We start from the raw sequence: 22,938 nt of genomic DNA, 5'->3' as shown, positions 1-22,938 counted from the left end.
ACATGTCACTGGAGAGTGGCATCAGTCGAACATCCCTTCGGCAGATATTAGCTACTCACAAATGGCACCCTTACAAACTCCAGCTGCTGCAGCATCTCAACGAGGATGACCCAGATCGGCGCACTGAATTTGCAGAATGGGCAAAACAAAAATTGGAACAGGACCCTCAGTTTACACAGACCATTTTGTTCAGTGATGAGGCAAACTTTTATGTGAATGGTGAAGTTAACAAACAAAACCACCGCTATTGGTCTGACACTAACCCACATTGGATAGATCCCTCCAAGACTGTTGGAACACAAAAATTGATGGTATGGTGTGGTATATGGGGTACAAAGATAGTGTTTCCCTCTTTATGCACTGAAGCTGGCATGTTTTTCCAGCAAGATGGTGCACCACCACATTATGGGTGTCAGGTCCGAGCATTCCTAGATGAACAGTTTCCTGGAAAGTGGATTGGTCGTCGTGGGCCAGTTGAATGGCCCCCAAGGTCTCCCGATCTGACCCCCTTAGACTTTTATCTTTGTGGTCATCTGAAGGCAATTGTCTATGCTGTGAAGATACGAGATGTGCAGCACCTGAAACTACGGATACTGGAAGCCTGTGCTAGCATTTCTTCTGCGGTGTTGCTATCAGTGTGTGAAGAGTGGGAGAAGAGGGTTGCATTGACAATCCAACACAATGGGCAGCACTTTGAACACATTTTATAAGTGGTCAGAAACTTGTAAATAACTCATGAAAGAATAAAGTTACGTTAAAACCAATAAGTTTGATGTGTCACATGACCCTCTTCCCATTGAAAAAACTAAAGTTGGATCCAAAATGGCCGACTTCAAAATGGCCACCATGGTCACCACCCATCTTGAAAAGTTTTCCCCCTCCCATATACTAATGTGCCACAAACAGGAAGTTAATATCACCAACCATTCCCATTTTATTTAGGTGTATCCATATAAATGGCCCACCCTGTATATTATTCCAATCATGAACACTGGAACTAATATACATTTAAATCATAGACAGTTATGTCAGTTTCTGTCAGTATGTGGCTGCAGGTTAATTTAGATTTAGACATTTAGATCTGTGTGGAACTTTTTTTTAACCTGCATATCATATAAGTCTGCATATCATATAACTATATTAATGCTGCCAGAAACTGGCTACTGACTGTGTTTAGAAATCTAAATTCTAAAGCTGAACTGGTTCTTCTCACTGTGTTTATGTTCATCTGACTGTTCTACATTATTGCCGTGTTTGCTGTGTTACACAGGTTTTTTAATCAATAAAACATGGAGACATTAATGTCAAATTGGTGTTTTGTTTTATGTTTTGAAGGAACACTATAAGCTTGTTGTTTATTAGTTAACCGTTGACTTATGACGGTCAGCTATCAGTTAAAAAATTGGCAAAACATGCATGCCTAGAAATAAGTTATGGCTTTTTTTGGTCTCCGCCTATTGTTACACCTTTTGAAACCTGCTCCTTTTTGACTAGAATTAACTGTCAGAGTTTATTGCAAATATGGCTTTGGAGTGAAACTGGAATGAAAAGTTAATAGATCAATTTTGATCGTTTTTGTTTATAAGTTAAAAATTGTAAAGCTGCAGGAAAGGTTTAGTGCCAAGAATATAGAAACCAAATTAGCACGTACCTAAACAGCACCAAAATAGCTTTAAAAGAAGCATTATTTCCTGGCTTGTCCCCAGTTCCTTTAGCAGTTCCTGAAAAAGATGACTCATGTACCCCAAGCAAAACATGAGACTGAAATAAACTTCCTATTTGTGATCCCTTTATTTAAATTTAAATTAAAAATTTTGAAAAATAGTGGCAACCCCTAGCAGAAGCAGTCAAAAAAGGAACACAGTGACTAAGAGCACTCTGCTGAGAACCTTAACGGTGCTCTTGGCCGACCAAGCGTCTACACAGACATGACTGGCTATGTCTGAAGAGGAAAGAGGAAGGCAAGGAAAGCCTTGCAATAGACTGGCACCCTGTCCAGGGTATTTCTGCCTTGTGGCCAGTGTTTCCCAAAGAATGGGTTGCAACACTGACCAAATAAAGCGGTTAAAAATAAAATAATAATAATTTTAAAAAAACAGTAGACTAAAATTACACTACCCAGTCTCTCTAATGAATTTAGTGTGAATAAGTAATAATCTATTCATTTGCTAGGATTAACCAAATAGTAAGTCAACTACTTTCCATACAGGTCTCAAATTCTTTTGCCTCAAAGACACAGTTAGAAGAAGTAAAATAATAAGAAGATACCTTAGTAATCCTGAACCTTCTCAAAGGAAGCCAATTGCCAACCTCCCTCTTACTTCAGAACACCACTTCATTTTGCACTTGTAACCATCAAGAGCCTTCTTGACATGTCAGGGATACAATAAGACACATTCTGCGCCATCTTATCCTGTACACTCAATTACTGCTGCTGTCCTTTTAAAATGGTGCAACAAATGGTGACGGGATTTAATTTAAAATACACAATGATACTTTAAAAAATTAAGATTCACTGTACCACAGTAACATAATACCACACAACTCAATTAAAGCCTATTGTCTTGTTAAAGTAAATATGAGCTGTACATGAAACTGTTGAAATTGATCTAAATGTTTAATGCTGAACTAGAACATGCATTTTAAAATTCACTGCTCAATCTATCGTACGTTTGTTAATCCGAATCGAAGTGTTAAAATATAATAGCTCTATTTGTGAGTTCCATCATTCATGATTTAAATATTAATATTCAGATATATAATATATTTAACTGCATACCAATCTTTTTGCTTGGATCAACAGCAACACATTCTCTGAAAGAAACTGGCACATGTGCATTGTCGGTGAGTCTTAATTCAGCAGTCTGAGTACTTGTGTGTGTAAAGACCTGCTCTCAGTTCAAATAAAGCGTCAACTGTTGAAAAATTATTTTTAACTGACAGCATTTATCAAACAATACATTTAGTTATCTGTTAACCGGTTATTCACAGACATTAGGAACAGGAAAAAAATGAAAAGTTCTTCAAGTAACACAATTTTAAGTATTTCATAAAAAAACAGGTGAATTGGTAACAGGTATTATGATTAGGTATAAAATGATACCTAATCTTTACAAGCAAAGATTTGTGGCTCACCACTTAGTGTCAAACTACATGAGAAAATTGTTACTAAGTAAAAAAAAAAAAAAACTGAATATTCTTCCACTATCTACTGTACATAACATTGTCAAAAGACAATACTGCACAAAAAACTGCATCATGCTGCTATGATAAATATAGCCACATGGGTTAGGGATGCACCGATCCAACTTTTTCAGTTCCGATACCGATCCGATACATATACTTTGCATATCGGCCGATACCCGATCCGATACCATTGTTGAATTAATAAACCGTATACTTTATTATGTGGGAAAGGCATCAGGATCGACTTAAACATTACTAAGTTTGCAAAACAAAATATAATTAACACAGATATAAATGTACTGAACTGCTATTTATTTGTCAATAAAATAATAAACAGGCATCTTAATATTTCAGTGTTATTTTCACTCAACGACGCTGCCTTGGTGACCAAAGTAATCCCAGCACTCATTGCGGGTCGGATGCGCTTTTCTTACAGAAAAATAAACATGACTTGACGGGGCGGAGAAACGAATGGAGTTATTATCAAACGTAAATAAAATATTACTGATTTTTAACTTGTATAAACTTGCACCGAGTGTTTTTATTTGCAAGGTCGAGCTTGTCAGGAAATGTAACGGTTATCGGTACATGAAGGGAAATGTTATATTGACGTTAGCGTTAGCGCTGTGCTACCTCAGTTCATTGGTTTTAATGGCAAGATGCTAAATCCTAAACCCGATGGAATCGCTATGTAACGCGTTCGAATAACCTGATTTATGAGTTGATGACTTATTAGAATCCTCTCTACTGAGGCAGCCGCTTATGTAGAGAGTAAGACAGCAAGGCAGCTCCTTAGGTTTTCGAACACACCCATAATGTAGCTGCTGACAATGAGAAAAACAGTAGTAGCTTAAATAACTTTTTCAAATAAACGTATCCGTAAATATTTAGTGCAAACAGTAATTCAAAATAAAATATAGCAGCTAAACCTGAGTAATAAACATGTTGCCATCGAACTTGTTGGCATAGCAAGCAAGTGAAATACCTCCATGCAGCTGACTCTTTGGCTCGCTCCATGTTGCTCTTTTTGTTTGTGTTATACGCCATACGTCAGCAGCACGTCCTGTATGGGCTTAGCACGCGTCGCAAACGAATTAAAGTGAACGTATATCGGCCCCATGGATCGGTTTAATTATCCGATATCCGATCCATCTCATTTTGGTAATATCGGGACCGATATCCGATCTTAATATCGGATCGGTGCATCCCTAACATGGGTTCTTACATACTCCAGTAAACCATTGCAATTCAATAGTCAAGAAATGCAACCTGAAACTGTACTGTGCAAAGAGTAAACCATATCTCAATTCAATGCAAAACCGCCAATCAGTCAGTAAAGTTCTCTGAAGCCAAGACAAACAGGACCACCTGGATTGTTACAAGCAAAATAACAGTGAGCTGCATATATAAGTAAAGCAAAGACACGTGCAGCCTGCAAGGTTATGTCTTTTCCTGGGAAGGCCATGGTTATTTTAAAAAGAAAATGCCAGGCCTCAGCTGACACATGCTACAGCAGCATGTCTTTGTAGACAGAGGGTGCATGTGCTTGACTGGCCTGCCTGCTGTCCAGATCTGTCTCCTATTGAAAATGTATGGTGCAACATGAAGAGGAGAATCACACAAGAGACCACAGACTTGCATAACTGCAACAATTAGTCTCCTCGGTTCCCAAACAAAAAGTGAAATGAATATATGAGAAAGACAATGTAACAATAGCAAACATGCCTCTGTGCCAACATTTGTAAGTGTGTGTGTGTTAAATTTTTTGCACTTATCAGTTATAAAGGTTCAGGAGTTGTTAAATACTGGGAGTTATTGCGAGTAATAACAATTGGGCTACATTTTAAGAGTTTATTTGAACTTGATTGTTTGTTTGTTTATTAGGATTTTAACGTCATGTTTACACTTTGGTTATGTTCATGACAGGAACGATATTTACTCATTACACAAGGTTACTCATTACACATCAGTTCACAAGGTTATATCGAACACAGTTTTGGACAATTGTGTATCTCCAATTCACCTCACTTGCATGTCTTTGGACTGTGGGAGGAAACCGGAGCACCCGGAGGAAACCCACGTGGACATGGGGAGTACATGCAAACTCCACACACAAAGGACCCGGACCGCCCCACCTGGGGATCCAACCCAGGACCTTCTTGCTGTGAGGCTACAGTGCTACCCACTTAGCAACCGTGACGCTCATTTGAATTTGAACTGATTTCCATAATCTATATGTAAATACGATAGCATCCACTAAATGTCTGCTATCTCAGCACAGGCCACAGACAGAAAGGTTAACAGTAGGATCAGGGCACAAACATGCACGAACACAGACTATTAAAAAAGCATCCCTGATTCAGATAAAGCAGCCATGCAACATTATGTGCAGGAATAATCACACATCAGTAATTAAGCAGAACGCTATTCTAGCTAATTAGCTCTACATTAGCATTTTCTCCACTCATAAATGCATGGTTTATTAAGACATGAACAAAAACAAATAATAGAAGCAGTAGGGAAGATTGCCTCGCAAATGCTAGGCAAACAAAATTGCACGTTTAATAAAAAGAAATAATAGATACACCCATCATGTGGTAAAAAAAATATATAAATATTTTAGTTTAGACTGCACACTTTAAATACAGTTAACCAAAGTTTGTCCTTCAGTTTATCTATAATATGTATTATTCCCAAATTACACACTGCCAAATTTCTATTTTATCTCTAAACAAACCACAGTTTCCTTTGTTCTGATCTGATACAAGTTCAGTCAAATTCAAATGAATTTCAGGTTGTTAGGATGTAAAAAATGATCAAGGGGATGTCAAGGCACTGTTTGCAATTTAAAATTAAACAGGGCCTGGGGCATTTGATGATAAACACTTTCCATCGCTAGCATCAAGATGACATGCAGAACTAGGCTACAGAACTCAATAGTGTACTTGAACAGCTAGAAACCCAGTCACTGTATTACAGATTAATGGTTAAATATTATTAAAATAAACATCTTCAGCCAAAAGCCCTTTCCCAGGCTCTTAGCACTTACATACATATCCATCCAAGACTGAACACTGACTCATTTGCAAAGAATGCTATTGTTTTAATGTCTTGGGACAAGAAATACATATCAGCCTACATGTCGGACTGAACATCCAGAATAGACAAAACATTTATAATAATTCTCATGATCTGCATCTAATCCATTTGACATTTTTTTTTTATAAAATAACATTGAGATGGATAGGATTTCCATCCTTTTGCCAGCGTAGTTGGTGACCAGTGTGAGCCTTTGTAGGCTCTGAATGATTCCATTGTTTACTAATGCATGGCACTGAAGACTTTTCAGCTTAGTAAATAGAGGAATTTGGCCTGCAGTATTAGGTTTTTTACTTTGTGTGTGGCAGATGCTCTGCTAAACCATCAATCAAATTTAGCAGTGGTATGCATATTAATGGGCTTATATGATGTTTGCTAATGTGAGTAAGGCAATTCCTAAATCTGGTAAAGCATAAATCCTGGAATGTATGTTTGGAGCCAGATTTCTAGGTAAGAGAAAGCTCCACTAAACTAGAATTGCTAACTAAAGTTCAGTGATAAGGGCTGTTTTAATCATTAATACGTAATAAAGAAAATAATATGTGGGATTATTAGGTCTAGTAAAAAAAAAAAAAAAAAGAAAGAAAGAAAGAAAGAAATAAGAGAATGGCAGAAATTTTATATAAGATGAAGGACTGAAATACTGTATTGAAACCCTTATGCTCTAAACGCAACATTTAAGTCAGACTGGAATATATAGGCCATGGGGTAAGCTATCAGTATAGTTGTTTAACATTTTAACCAAGGTTACTTCTAATATTAATAAACTTAAAGCTTAAAACACACCTATCCTGCAGGTTCAGAACAGCTTGGTGATTTTCTTGCTCAAACAAACAACAATACACTGATTAGATCTGTTATTTACATAATTCTCACCAAATGCATCTATATATAAAGCTGCATGGTAACAAGAACAGCAATAAGATTGCAAGGGTTTAAAACTTGTGGAACTTTAAGGACATGAATATCAGTCCTGTGCAATCCTGAGACTTTTGGTCCCCCCCAAAAAGAGTAAAACGGCTAGTGAAATATGGAGGACATAGCCACATATATTTTATCTTAGCTCCTTAGTTTAGAAAAGTGTGGTAATATTAAAGAGAGCAAACATGATAAAGTGCATCTCCCTTAGGATTCAGTATGAATACACAAACCTTTAATAGAGAGTCAAATGTAACATTTAAGGACCTTTACGTTTAATCACGCTTGATTTGTAAATTACAATCAACTCTACCAGTTTACCCTACCCACAGACATCAATGAAGCTGTGATAAAACATGAATAACTGTGTTGGATGCAGCATTTTTGCTTGAATCAGCTCATCCATGTTGAAAACAGCTGTTCCCGACACACTTGCACTGTCCAATTACCATCAGCAAGTCCTGTTGAGAACCTCTGCAGAGCCATGGGAGGCCAGGATTTGATGCCAAAAATATCCCTGCACATTAGTGCCATAGCTAAGCATACGTAGGAAGATGAGCAGCAACCTGGCCCAGGTGCTCTGATGCTGACAGGGATGGATATACACAGTGGACTTAAACTACAGACTTGCAGTGTGTTCAACATTCAGATACTATTAATAACATCGGCTTTGCAGCCAAGAGGCCTGACACACGTTGGCCAACAGTGTTGTTCTCAAGCTGGAGATAGAGGCATTTACTTACAAGGCAGGAAAACAGTTCTTTAGTCAACCTGCTAATTGACTTTGATCTTATGCAGCAGTAAAAATATACGACTTTACCTAGAATAAAGCACACAGCTCTGAAATCTATGTACAATGTGTGAGTTTTTATTCAGCTTCTAACTTACTAATAAGGAGACAAGGTGAACAAGGGCATCTCTTTTCACCCTCAAGCAGATCCCAAACTGCCTGATTTTTAAGTAAATGAAACACGTCCGAGCAGATCCTACTGAAGCTGCTTGATCGGAAGCCAGGATAAGCGTGTGAACTGAGAAAAATTCCTTCACTGGAAAAGCTGACAAGTGGGTTAAAGGCTACACTGCAAGGAATTTAGCCTATGTGTTTGAGTGAGTGACAGACGAAGGGTCTTTAAAACATTTGGTCCACCACTAAAAGTCCCAGTCAATAGTCGTCAGTGGCATAAAGTGATTCCCGATCTGTGGGAAAGCACACACAACCCAATTTAATCCCCACTGTGAACATTTCAAATGGAGCTCGAGTTGAAAAGAATGAACTCCTTGCACTTCTGTCAGATAAGCACTGAAATGTCAAGGTGAGTGAATGTGGTGTATATAATCTTAATCTAGAGGACTCACCGGTGTAACCCCATCTAAGACAGGCTACAGACTGTAAGCTCATTACAGTTATTATTTTCTGCTGGTGACTGTCATACATACAGTTACAGATACAAACATTTTGTCCTTCCTGTTTACTTTAAACAGTCATTTTTCACATTTTATATGGCAGCGTAGATGCTGCAGAGCTGGTCAGTGTAAGAACTATTGCATGTTCTCCATACAGCCTTCGGGTTCCTCCTAACTCACAAAGCATGAAAAAGATGAAATAACTACTATAAATTGCCTGTTTTTAGTAACTTTGACATCTTGATCAGTCACCAACATGTGCATTTGGTGGGGAAACAAATTACCAAGCTACTATAGGGCACCACATTAAGAATGCAAATTTTGCCAGTTTTTTTTAAGCGATAACCAGACGACCGGTCGGCAGTTAACAAATAAGCTTATAGCATCCCATCAGAATATTAAACATGTCTCTCAGCTTCATACCGACAAGTCTTTATACTTTATTTGATAAAAAAATGCAATGTAGTGAATGTTCATCCTACTGTTCTAAATTACTGCTGCAAACACTTTAAGCAGAACAAGTTCAGCATCATGAATGTAGATTTTTTAACAGTCGGTTGTGAACAGTTCATTACAAGCACTAGCTAAACATTCTAATAATAATTTACTTAAATTTGCAGCATTCAGCATTTTTGTCTTTATCCAAAGCAACTTACAACTATGACTGAATACAAATCAAACAAGTGAGGGTCAAAAGCCTTGCTCAGGGGCTCAACACTGGCAATTTAACTGGCAACCTTCTAAACCAGCAATTTAACTGCTGAGCTACCACTGACCTGCTTGTCATCTTACAATTAATCCAGATGCAGAATATTATAGCTCTTTCTTACCAAATTAGTGTAGTTACTATAATATGACAAGCAGAGTTTTACCTTTATATTGGAGCATGATGCAAAACACTCCCATTATTTTTGTAAAAATAATAATTGCAGATCCACATGTGCAGATAGAAAGTCAGACTACTTCCTTCTCTGATTTGTATGTTTAATAGTTCAGTTGTTTATTGTTTAAATAACAAATGCATTTAGAAAGTATCTGGATGTGTTCGAACACAGCCGGTGCATGTGCACAAGGCTGGGTGAAGTATCAGCTTTTAAACATTCAATTAAATTAGCTTATAATCAAACGTTTTTTGATTATTAGTTAACCAGTTGTATTTTTAACATCCCTATATTACATGTTCATCTATTCACTGATTCACTCACAGATGGGGGCAATTTTAAATAGCCAATACTTCTACTGGGTGGGAGCCATGGTGGCACAACAGGTAGTAATGGTGTTGCAAGCTCCACTGGTGCTTGGTTGAATTCTCTCACCTGAGTACCCAAAGGGTGATGGCATGTTTATCCGTTTTAAATTGCCTACTAAAAATAGCTTACGTTTAGAAAGGGCGTAAAAACTAAGAACTAACTTGTAATGTCCTGTAGTGCGATTGATTATGTTACTGTTCAGTGTATAATTCTGTTGGTCACCCAAAAGTTTCCACAACAAGACCTTGAATCAGGACTGAAAAACTCCAATTCCAGCTGAATAGTGGAATATATGTTCCTATAAAATATGCTTTATTTTTTTTTGTACCAAGTGATCATTATCTGAATTTGGCACTTGGGTTTGTGCTGGTGTTATGAAGGTCAGTCTTCTTCTTCTTCCTCGGCCTTTGTCCCGTTCGGTTGCGGGGTCGGCTCTCGGCGGATCATGATCCGCATTGATTTGGCACAATTTTTACGCCGGATGCCCTTCCTGACACAACCCTCCCTATTTTATCCGGGCCTTGGGACCAGCACTACAATGCACTGGTTTGTGCATCTAGTGGCTAGGTATCTATAGGACAATTCAGTGTTTCCGATTAGCCTGGTGGCATGTTTTTGGCCTGTGGGAGGAAACCGGAGCACCCGGAGGAAACCCACCGGACACGGAGAGAACATGCAAACTCAGCACAGAAAGGACCCGGACCGCTCCGCCTTGGGATCGAACCCAGGTCCTTCTTGCTGTGAGGCGACAGTGCTACCCACTAAGACATCATCGATCTCGAAATGTACTCATGATCCCAGTGACAAATGTCTGTACCGTAAAACCTTAATTCAGTACATTATTCTAACAACACTGACCCGTCTGAGTCACATTCTAACAGATGAATTAGGAAGAGGACAAACTTACTTGTCATACTCGGCGTTGTCCCGATCACAGCGGGCATCCTTGTGCTTCTGCCAGTCCTTGCCATGTTTACATGTGGTGAGCAGGACCACATCCTCCGCGTTATGTACGTGGTACAGAGCGTTCCTCGTGTCCGAGCCGATCCCGGTAAGATAGCGTTTACCCTTAAACACCAGCATGTACTTCCTAAAAGGAGGAATTGTGTTGTACTTAAGGTACCCCCGCTCACCGCCCGTTTTCGGGTGCTCCTTGGGAAAGAGAGGTATGGATACATCGAAGTGCGATCGAAAGGTCTCAGTGCTGATGCTCGCCTTGGCCAGCATTGCCTGGCCGATATCGAAGCCCAGATCCTCCGTGTAGTCGGGCCATGTGCCAGAGTACAAGTTAAAAATGAGGTGATTCCTGCCATCGTTCCACAGCGCCAGGCTCTGCACTTTAGCCCGCATGTTGTGCACGTAATGCGGGGAGAGCTGGTCCCGATCCAGGGTGTCCAAACTCAGGACGAAGACGCACGCCTGACTCGGATCGGACGTGTAAAATCGCGAGGCCTCGATTGTAGTTAAAATGTTCTGGTAGCTTTCTGAAATCTTTTCGCCTTTCTGTTGCGGGTACACGTACACCTTGAAGCCGTTGCGCTGGCACAAGGAGAAGTCGAAACACGAGTCCATGCGACAGCGCTTGCCCTTATACACACTGGCATGCACATCCCGTTTGAGTTTAGGAGACGTGTGGATGTTGTACTCCTCACTATCGGTTTGATCCCACGGGCTGAAGAGGTGTAAAGGGTCGGAGAAGTGCGGCCACGGCTGCTCGGAGCGCCGGTGAGCGTGGCGGCTGCGATCATGCCGCCGCTTTCCACCCGACGGGACGCCCGCGAAGTAAAAGAGCAGCAGCAGGAAAGCGCCGGTCAGCAAAGAAACCAGGTAGCGCTTTTTGGCCTGCATGGCTCCTGGGAGCCGGGCCCTGCCAACGTCTAAGAACAAATCCCCAAGTTTGCCTTTCACCGCCTTCGGCTAGCGCCACGCCGCTCCGCCATCTTCCAGCCTGCCAGGATTCCCGAGCCGCATGCGCTTCCCGATGCTCCGCTTCCCGATCCCGCATGTGGGCGACTTTACCGGCTAGTCTCACTACTATCCCACACTCTCCATACTAGTTGAAGCATTTTAACGCGTCCTTGATATCCTCATATCGTGTATCTTGTTGATCAAACCTCTTGCGGTACGCTTCGATTCACTTCTCCCATTAAAATACAGTCTATCCTGGAAGAGCTATGAAAGCTTAGGCGTTAATCTTTGAACTTCTTCCCCAGACGAGTTGCTCTATGCGCTCTTCTACTACTCGTTCCTTTCTTCTGAAAGTCCCATAACACTCCAAGCACCTCGAGCACAGATCACTTCTCTAATTCCACAGTTCCCTGCACAACAGTCAGGTTCAATTCATCCTGGCTAACTAACCTCACAAACACGGGCATCATTGTTATGAATCGCTCATTCTTCTTCTGATCCGGGTGTCTCAGACATGAAGTACATCCTTCCAGAAGCACCACGAATCTTATTCGAGAGGAAACAGAACACAATCACTCCGCTGGCTGTTCGCTCGGGAACCAAACGGACTTCACTCCTTCGATCTGTGTTCCCAATTACACATCGCTCACTTGTTCCGACTGTTTCTCTCCTACATTCCAATCCAGACACGACGCCGTTCGCGTTACGTCCCATCTCGCGGCGTTGTGCGATTCTATTGGACTGTAGGGCCGCCGGAAGAGGCGGGGCTTCTAGCGCACCCATTCATTACCAGATTGCGGCCCGTCAGACTAGACGTGATACGTAAATTACGTAAAACAGCATCATTTCAGTGTCTTCATACTGATTACTGATTACTATATACAGTACTACCTGCAGCACAAGTCTGTTCTGTATAATTCATACCTTACCAGTAAATACTACATATCCCACAATGCACCACTATACACTGTATACTACACTGATCAGCCATAACATTAAAACCACCTCCTTATTTCTACACTCACTGTCCATTTTATCAGCTCCACTTACCACATAGAAGCACTTTGTAGTTCTACAATTACTGACTGTAGTCCATCTGTCCATCTGTTTTTCTGCATGATTTGTTATCCCCCTTTCATGCTGTTCTTCAATGGTCAGGACCCCCACAGGACCACTACAGAGCAGGTATTATTTAGGTGGTGGATGATTCTCAGCACCGCACTGACACTGACATGGTGGTGGTGTGTTAGTGTGTGTTGTGCTGGTATGAGTGGATCAGACACAGCAGCGCTGATGGAGTTTTTAAACACCTCACTGTCACTGCTGGACTGAGAATAGTCCACCAACCAAAAATATCCAGCCAAGAGTGCCCCGTGGGCAGTGTCCTGTGACCACTGTTGAAGGTCAAGAAGATGACCAACTCAAACATCAGCAATAGATGAGCGATCGTCCTCTGACTTCACACCTACAAGGTGGACCAACTAGGTAGGAGTGTCTAATAGAGTGGACAGTGAGTGGACATGGTATTTAAAAACTCCAGCAGCGCTGCTGTGTCTGATCCACGAATACCAGCAAAACACACAATAACACACCACCACCATGTCAGTGTCACTGCAGTGCTGGGAATGATCCAGTGCATGAATAATACCTGCTCTGTAATGGTCCTGTGGGGGTCCTGACCATTAAGGAACAGGGTAAAAGCAGGTTAAACAAGTATGTAGAGAAACCAATGGACTACAGTCAGTATTTGTTGAACAAAGTGCTTCTATATGGTAAGTGGAGCTGATAAAATTGACAGTGAGTGTAGAAACAAGGAGGTGGTCATAATGTTATGCCTGATCAGTGTACCTATAGCACAAGTCTATACTGTATAATTCATAGGTTACCAGTATAAAGGTGCACCATTATATACAGTATATGTTCCAAATTGCACCATTACGTAATGTATACTATTTATAGCACTCGTATATAATATATACTTCATCTCTCACCAGTATATACTAAAAATCCCACAATGCACCACTATATACAGCATATACAGCACACTGCACCACTATATACCAGACACTTATACTTCAACGTATACTTATACGTTACTAGTATATACTATATGCTCCAAATGGCACTATTATATACTGTATACTACCTACAGCACTAGTCTATATGGAGTACTGCATACTTCATCAGTTTATATTATATACTTCACCCTGCACTACAGTATACTCTATACTACCTAAAGCACTTGTCTATGCTCAATACTGCATACCGATATATGCTATATACTTTACACAGCACCATCACACACTGTATACTATATGCTTAACATCACACCACTTTATATTGAATACTATGTACAGCATTAGTCTATACTGTATACAGCATACGTCATCAGTACATACATTATGCTCTACACTGCACCACTATATACAACTACTAGGGCAGTTGTAGCCTAGCAGTTAGAGTACTGGACTAGTAAGCTTTAGGGTGCTGGTTCAAACACCACCACTGCCAGGCTGCTAATGTTGGGCACTTGAGCAAGGCCCTTAACCCTAAATTGCCTATACTGTATAATGTAAGTCGCTTTGGATAAAAGCGTCTGCTAAATGCTGAAAATGTAAATGTTAACATACTGTATACTACCTACAGCAATAGTCTGTATTGTATTCTTTATACCTTACTAGTACATAATACACACGCCACACTGCACCACTACTGTATACTACCTACACCACAAGTCTGTTCTGTATAATTCATACCTTACCAGTATTGAAAGGGCAACAGTTCATAATTAGATAAATTATGTGAGAAACTGAAAACCTGGTGATTGCAGTGCTGTAACACCCTTACTAATTATTGAGTTTAGGTGTTTAAGCTACATTTATTGCTAACTGGTGTATATGAGGTGGGGGTTTGGGAAATACTTTATATTAATGCTCATGATTTTGGAATGCAATGCACAGCAAGCTTATTGTCAGGTGTTTACAATATAAAAAGGTCACTTAGGCATTGTCATTAATCAGTTCTATTAGAAACGGGGCATTTACTTTAGCAGACATAGGTGGGAAGACTGGGAGTGGGAGCAGTGCTGAGGGGTTTAGCACAGCAGAGACAAATATAGTTTCCCCTCCTTATCAGGGCCAATTCATGACACAGGCGACACTTGGGAGGCTAATTTGAAGAAATCACATCTTTAAGGAGTGACATTTAGGGTAGGAGTGGGTTGTGAGGAATCCTATTTCAGTAAATGCATTGCTACACGAGAACAGAAGCTGAAATCATGGGCTTAATATATAGACCCCATTTCCAGAAAATTTGGAATACTTAATGCAATAAAAATGCAAAATGCAATAAAAGCAAAAATCACAGATTTGTTGATTTTTTTTAACCTTTATTTAACTGACAAAAGTACAAAGAAAATAAATTTTCACTGACCAAATTAATACTCTCAAAAATTGGGACAGAACCATGTCTACCACTATTACATCACCATTCCAATGAATTTCCTTTTTTTTGGTTTGGGAAATGAGGACACTAATTGTTGCAGGTTTGCAAGTTGAATTTTGCCCGTTCTTGCTTAATACGAGACTTCAACAGTCCAAAGTCGCTATTGTCTGATTCCCCTCTTTATGATGTGCTATACAATTTGAATAGGACAGCATATGTCTTACACCTCAGCATCAATGGTACATTCAAACAAGTGCAAGTCACCCATGTCGTGGGCACTGATGCACCCCTACACTTTTTTGCACCTTTTACTTTTAATAGTCTAATCCTTTTTGTTTTTGTCTCGGAGAACAAGTTAAAATGTGGACTCATTTGACAACAGCATGTTTCATGTATTTCGGTCCATCTAAGATGAGTTTGGGCTCAAGGAATTCAGCAGCATTTCTGCATAGAAGTGATGTATGGCTTTCTTTTTGTGTAAGAGAGTTTTGGGTTGCATTTCTTGATGCAGCGGCGGACTGTGTTAATTGACATCTTTGGAAAGTAAAATTTTCAAAGTACTTCCATGCCCATGTGGCTATTTTAATTATATTAGCACACCAGTTTCCTACCCAATGCCTTTTAAAGGACCCGAAGGTAATGCACATTCAAAAGTGGCTTCCACCCTTGCCCTACATGGACTGAAATGTCTACAGATTTCCTGAATCTTTTTACAATTTTATGTACAGTGGATGGTTGAAGAACTCAATTATTTGCAATTTTGTTTTGAGAAACGTTCTTTTGATTAACAATTGTCTCATGAAATTTGGCATGAAGTAGTGAGCCATGACCCATCTTGGTTTGAAAAAACTGAGCTTATTAGTGGTTTCTTTTATATTTAATTATGATATGCTCACCTGTCACCAATTTGGAAGCAACAGTTTCAAATTTGTTAATATTTACAAAAAACAGTAAGATAGTTAGTTGATCAGTGAAAAAACTAAAAATATTTTCTTTGTACTTTTGTCAAATGATAGATTCTTAATTTAAAATAGAAAAAGCAGAAGTATAATAGAATAATAGAATAAAATATAGAATAATTTGCAACACTGACAACCAACCAGGAGATTTTGGCTACTTTTACATGTCAAGTTTCTAACCAAACCTGATTAGGTTGTTATAACACAACTGAACACATCATGCTACTGAACCAATTGCATGCAAAAAAGTCCTCTACCTAAGGCTTGATCACATCTGTCCAGAACTGTCAGAATAGATTTTACTATTACACCTTTTTAAACAAACAAACAAACCAAATACAAAATGGGGATCACTGTGGCGCAGCAGGTAGTGTGGGAGCCGTCCAGCTCTAAAGTCCCGGGGAGCTGGCTTTACACCTGGCGTTTGTTCACTGCCTTTGAAGATTTTGGCATGTTTTCCTTTGTATGCATGGGTTTCCACTAACCCGTCCAGCTTCCTCCTGCTTCCCAAAACATGCCAAAGATGAATTGGGTCCTCTAAATTACCCCTAGATGTGAGTGTATGAATAGGTAGGTGTGTAATATCCTGTGATGGATTAGTACCCTGTTCAGGTTGAATTATCACCTTGTGTTTAGTGTTTCTGGGTAGGCTCTGAACCCATTGCATTCCTGCTTAAGATGAATGAATAATTTTACAATAAAAGGCATAAACCGAAGTTGAAATATACATGTTAAAATGTCTTAGGTCCCATGTTGTACAGTCACTTATGTCTATTAAAACGTTCTTTCTAAACTTTTGGCCAACTGATATTGGTTAAGGAAAAGAAGTGTAAAAATTCATGGTATTTACAATATATTCGGTTTCATGTATTAATTTATTATTTACTTACTTTATTTATTTTTAATAATCTATTACTATGCTACTTATATATTTAAAATAAGGCATGTGTCCGTAACATTTGTTATGCAGTTAAGCCAAAAGTAATAGTTTTGAGATTATCTGAGCAGCTGTTTTAAAAAATAGATTGGTCTGATTTCTATCATTTTTGCATGAAATTGTAAGAAATAAGCATGATGGTCATACAAGTGATTGATTGATTGAATTTTATTAAACCATTTCATATTTTTATATGAAAAAAGCACTCCAGCCCTCTCTAGATGCAGTTCCTCTTGTAAAAACAGAAACAGTCAGGGATAACACAAAAAAGTCCGAAGACTTATTTCCATTGTGGTCCCAAGTGCTATGATTATTTTGATTGATACACAGATCATCTCATGATGCAATAGGAAATTGTAGAATTAAAACATCCTTAAACAAATTACAATTGCCAAACTATTCAGTTCATCAATCCAATTAGTTTATAACAATAAAAACATCTCACAACCATAGCATATTTCCTTAGGACTGCTTTACTATCCCCTGCTCATTTACTCCACCACTACCCTGCTGATTGGAGCTAAGCATTTAATCCTACTCTAATGATTAGTTAATGATCATTATCAATCATAGATAATCACAGCTATCACTTCCTCTGAAGAACCTTTTTCTTTTTTCAGTGTTGGACAGGGATTAAACTGACTGTAGCAGCTGGTTGGTGGCTGGGTGAATAACCCACAGGATTTGCTTTTGTTCCCTGCAACAGATAAGTGGCTCTGTGCTAAAGCACTTCCTTTTCCAGATAGCACAGCAGCCAGTGATAAAAAGACCAGAATTTGGGCCACTGTAAACAAAAACCCTTGTCTGGAAGAAGTACATCACGAGTGCAGGGAGTTCTAAGCACAGGTAGAGACAAAACAGCCTTTGAGTGTCTTATAACAGATCTCGATTCATGAGCTGATAAGGCCATATGAGATGATGTAATGTTCTGCATTCCTTGAGAATCCTGGGTACAACGACATGGAACGGCTACAGGAGAGGACAGGGAGAGACAATCCCACAGCCAAAACACCCCCTTGTAGGAAAACCTCAACAAACGGATACATTGACAGTGGAATGTTCAAAAGGTTATTTCATAGTGAAAGAATCAAATGTTAATATATTTATTGTAATTTGAAATGAGTACATAATTCAATTGAATTGTGTGTATAATTGTAACCTGTATGAACTGTATGCTTTGGCATTTTCCCTAACTGTCCTGCCAATGTAGTCGTATCTAATTACATTACGAATTGCATTTCTCTCCCTCCTCTTCTACTGACCGAGGAGAGCCATCTGTTTTCCGACATGTGCAGTAGCCGACTGCTTCTTTTACCCTGCATGAGGCAGGTTCCTATGAAGATCTGTATTGCATATGGAGAGTCAGGCACTGATCTCCATTATCCCTCGTCTGTTAGAAGCCGTGCTTCTCTCACCCTGCTCTTACCTTATTATTTTCGCTTTTCCCCGTTATTTTTATTGGTACTTTTCCACCAGTGTTTTGCTGGGAGTTTCATTTCTCCGCTGGTTTCTTTTCTCCGTTTCTTTCATGTTTATGTCCGACTGTTGTTTTTGTTCTAGTTAGTGTTTGCGTGCGGTTTTGCCTGTCAGGCTCCCTTCTCCCCCTAGCGGCTTGGAGCGGTACTGTTCCGGGAAAATGCAGTGGAAGCCAACCAATAGATCGTTGGAGGGCGGATCGTACTCACCTGTGCCTAATTTCCACCTCATCAACCACTGCATTTAAACGCTGACTTTTTCACCACCCGTCGCCAGATTGTCTGCTTGCCACCACGGTACCGTAACGTCTGGCTCTGTACTACATTCCACTGTGTGAGTACATCTCCTTGTTCCTGTTAAGATCCTTAAACTCTGTGTGTTTTGTCATTGCTGTCTCCAGCCCAGCGATCCCCTTACCAACTGGCTTCCCTGCACGCCTGTCATTCCTTGGACTTGACCCCTCCGCTCCAGCTACCCTGGTTTCGCCCCTACCAACCTCTTCTCATCTTGGTACGCCTACCCTTGCACCCAGAAGAGTACCACAGCACCTCACGTCTTGGACCCCTCAGTGCTGTCTACCTCCAGGACCGCCCTCGGCCGCTTCCCTGGTTTTCTCTGCAGCCTAGTCCAGTCATTTTGCTGTTTCTGTTTATTTCAATAAACGCCTATTACCTACTTGTGGTCCGACCCCCTTCTTTGTGCATCCATCTTGGGTTCCTCATTTGCTACGGTTTCTTTGAACCACACCATAACAGTACAATCTGGCCACTATGGAACCCTCGGATGCACAAACAGGCGAGGACCTTACTGTGGGGATGGTCCTGAGCCGCCACAACCTGATGTTGGAGACACTCACCCAGCGGCTGGCGGACCTGACCCAACAGGTTGCCCGCTTAAGTCCTCCCAATCCCGTTCCTCCCGCTGACCCTCAGGTTCCCCTGGGACCGTCTGTAGCTCCGTCAGACCGTGCTACCCCAGAGGTCCCTCTGGAGACACCCATCCCCAATCCCGAACCTTTTCATGGGGACCTGGATAGGTGCCGAGGTTTCCTGTTCCAGTGCCAGTCCATTTTCTGTCAGCGCCCCGCCACGTTCGCCACCGATGCCAGCAAGGTGGCTTTCATCATTGGTCACCTGAGGGGCAGAGCCCTCTCCTGGGCCGAGGCGGTTCAGTCCCAGGCAGACCCTCGGGCAGGGTCGTTCTCTGACTTCCTTGCCCGGTTTAAGACTGTATTTGACCACCCGGACCATTCGGGAAGCGCCTCTGCTCGTCTGTTCTCCCTACGTCAGGGTCCTCGGTCCGTAGCTGAATACTCGATTGAATTTTGGACTTTGGCTGCAGATTCGGGTTGGAATGACGAGGCCCTTCGGGAGGCTTTCCAAAGGGGCCTCATCGACCCCCTGAGGGACGAGTTGGCGGTGAGGGAGGACAGTGCAGACCTTCATGCCCTGGTCGCTTTGGCGATCCGCCTGGACAACCGGCTCCGCGGCCGGCATCGAGAAAGGGCAGCCAGACCCGCCGCAGCGCCCCGCTCACCTCCCACCTTGCCCGGTCCCCTGGAGCCCCTTGGCATTTCTGTGCCTACTCCTTCACTCCCTACCTCACAGCCTGAACCGATGCAGTTGGGGCGCGCCCGGCTAACCCCAGAGGAGCGTGCGCGGCGCCTTAGGACCGGGCAATGTCTGTACTGCGGTCAGGCGGGTCACATTTTGCGGACGTGCCCTGCTCGGCCAAAAGAGGGTGCCCGTCAGTAGCCGTGGGGGTACTAGCGGGCAACTCTCAGCAACCCCCACCACCCAGGGAACTCCACCTCCGGATCCAGGCCACCCTCTGTTGGCCAAGTTGTTCTGTCCCTCTCCAGGCACTTGTGGACTCGGGTGCTGAGGACAACTTGCTTGACGAGGGGCTGGCGGTCCAGGCAGGGTGCACCCTTGAACCTCTGAACCCCCCTGTCACTGCGTATGCCCTGGACGGACGCATCATTGCTCGGGTCACCCACCGCACCACGCCTTTAACCCTTGTCCTCTCTGGGAACCACCAGGAAAAACTGTCATTTGCTGTTATCAAGGCCCCCCAGACCCCCCTAGTCCTGGGCTACCCCTGGTTGGCACGCCACAATCCCCATATTGACTGGGCCCTAGGACAAGTAGTGGCCTGGAGTGATTTTTGCCATGCCAACTGTCTGGTCTCAGCCATGCCACCTCCTGGGGACCGAGCCAACACTCCTCCTCCTGCTGAAGCCCCAGACCTATCCAACGTGCCCCAGGAGTACCATTACCTCCGTGAGATTTTCCGGAAGGATCGTGCCCAGTCCCTACCCCCACATCGACCCTATGACTGTGCCATTGACCTGCTGCCCGGTGCCCCACTGCCTACCAGTCGGCTATACAATCTCTCTCGCGCTGAAAGGAATGCCATGGAGAGCTACATTTCCGAGTCCTTAGCAGCCGGGCTCATCCGTCCATCGTCTTCCCCTCTGGGGGCGGGTTTCTTCTTTGTGGAGAAAAAGGACAAGACTCTACGGCCGTGTATCGACTACCGGGGCCTAAATCAAATCACCATAAAAAACCGTTATCCCTTACCTCTGATTTCCTCAGCCTTTGAACCTCTGCAGGGGGCCACAATATTTACCAAACTCGATCTACGTAACGCATATCACCTTGTACGAATCCGGGAGGCCGATGAATGGAAGACGGCGTTCAACACCCCATTGGGGCACTTTGAGTACCTCGTGATGCCATTTGGGTTATGCAACGCCCCTGGGGTGTTTCAGGCGCTGGTAAACGACGTGCTCAGAGATTACCTCAACCGGTTTGTGTTTGTCTACATAGATGACATTCTCATTTTTTCCAGGTCTCAGGAGGAACACAGAGCACATGTCCGCCAGGTCCTCTCGCGGCTCCTGGAGAATAGGCTTTTTGTCAAGGCGGAGAAGTGTGAATTTCACGTAGACTCTGTGGAATTCCTGGGGATTATTCTCGAGCGTGGCCGGGTCAGGCCCGACCCCCGCAAGATTTGTGCAGTGACCGAGTGGCCTAAGCCAACCTCGCGCAAGGAGCTTCAACGCTTCCTCGGATTCGCTAACTTCTACAGGCGGTTCATCCGCAATTATAGCCAAGTCGCTACGCCCCTCACACGCCTTACCTCAACCAAGATCCCCTTTGCCTGGCCCCTAGAGGCCGAGGAAGCCTTCTCCCGGCTCAAGGCACTGTTTACTTCGGCCCCCATCCTCATTCAACCTGACCCTGAGAAGCAGTTTATTGTCGAAGTTGATGCATCGGACATTGGAGTGGGGGCAGTTCTATCCCAGCGGGCGGGGCCCGATAACCAGTTGCACCCCTGTGCCTTTTTCTCCCGTCGCCTGTCCCCAGCTGAGACCAACTACGACGTGGGCGACCGTGAGTTGCTGGCTGTTAAGCTGGCCTTGGAAGAGTGGAGGCACTGGCTGGAGGGAGCCGTTCAGCCCTTTGTCGTCTGGACGGACCATAAAAATCTGTCCTACATCCAGGCGGCAAAGAGGCTGAACTCCCGGCAGGCTAGATGGGCGCTTTTTTTTGGCCGGTTTGACTTTGCGATGACCTATCGGCCTGGGTCACGTAACGTAAAACCGGATGCTCTCTCTTGCCAGTTCTCCACAGAAGAAACCCCAGCCTGCCCGGAAACCATTCTTCCGCCTAGCCGGGTCATTGGATTACTCACGTGGGACATTCACAAGATCGTCACCGAGGCCCAGGCACAGGAGCCAGATCCCAGGACAGGGCCCCAAAACCGCCCATTCGTCCCAGCCTCAGCTCGCTCCCCCGTCCTGAAGTGGATCCATGGATCTCGCATTGCCTGCCATCCCGGAAGTGGCCGTACACTGTCACTCTTAAAGAGACACTTTTGGTGGCCATCCATGGAGGCTGATGTTAGGGAGTTTGTGGCTGCCTGCACCATCTGCGCTCGTAACAAGCCCTCCCACCAACTTCCTGCGGGGCTATTACACCCACTCCCGGTCCCGAGTCGCCCATGGTCGCACATAGCGCTAGACTTCGTCACCGGTCTACCAGAATCGAATGGAAACGCGGTGATCCTAACTGTGGTAGACCGGTTCTCCAAGGCGGTGCACTTCGCAGCCCTGCCCAAGCTTCCTACAGCCTTTCAAACGGCCGAGCTCTTAGTCAACCTGGTGTTCCGTGTGCATGGCATCCCTGCAGACATTGTCTCGGACCGGGGGCCCCAATTTACCTCCCAGGTGTGGAGGGCTCTCTGCAGGGCTTTGGGCGCGACTTTCAGTCTCTCGTCCGGCTTCCACCCACAGTCCAACGGGCAGGCGGAGAGGGCAAATCAGGGTCTGGAGGCTGCCCTACGATGCATG

The 22,938-nt window shown here is 42.9% G+C and overlaps 1 protein-coding gene across 1 annotated transcript in view; it reads right to left on the bottom strand.

The window, feature by feature from the left end:
* The window catches only part of ext1b (exostosin glycosyltransferase 1b), a 99,996-nt gene extending 87,611 nt beyond the window's left edge, over positions 1 to 12,385 (bottom strand). Inside the window, exon 1 of the mRNA XM_063013090.1 lies at positions 10,765 to 12,385. Within this exon, the coding sequence (XP_062869160.1) occupies positions 10,765 to 11,705 (941 nt within the window). The 5' untranslated portion in view covers positions 11,706 to 12,385. The remainder of the gene's footprint in view (positions 1 to 10,764) is intronic.
* Between the last annotated feature and the right edge of the window lie 10,553 nt (positions 12,386 to 22,938).

This window comes from Trichomycterus rosablanca, chromosome 2 (genome assembly GCF_030014385.1).
Source record: "Trichomycterus rosablanca isolate fTriRos1 chromosome 2, fTriRos1.hap1, whole genome shotgun sequence".
NCBI lineage: Eukaryota > Metazoa > Chordata > Actinopteri > Siluriformes > Trichomycteridae > Trichomycterus > Trichomycterus rosablanca.
This window is presented reverse-complemented; position numbering and strand designations above follow the sequence as displayed.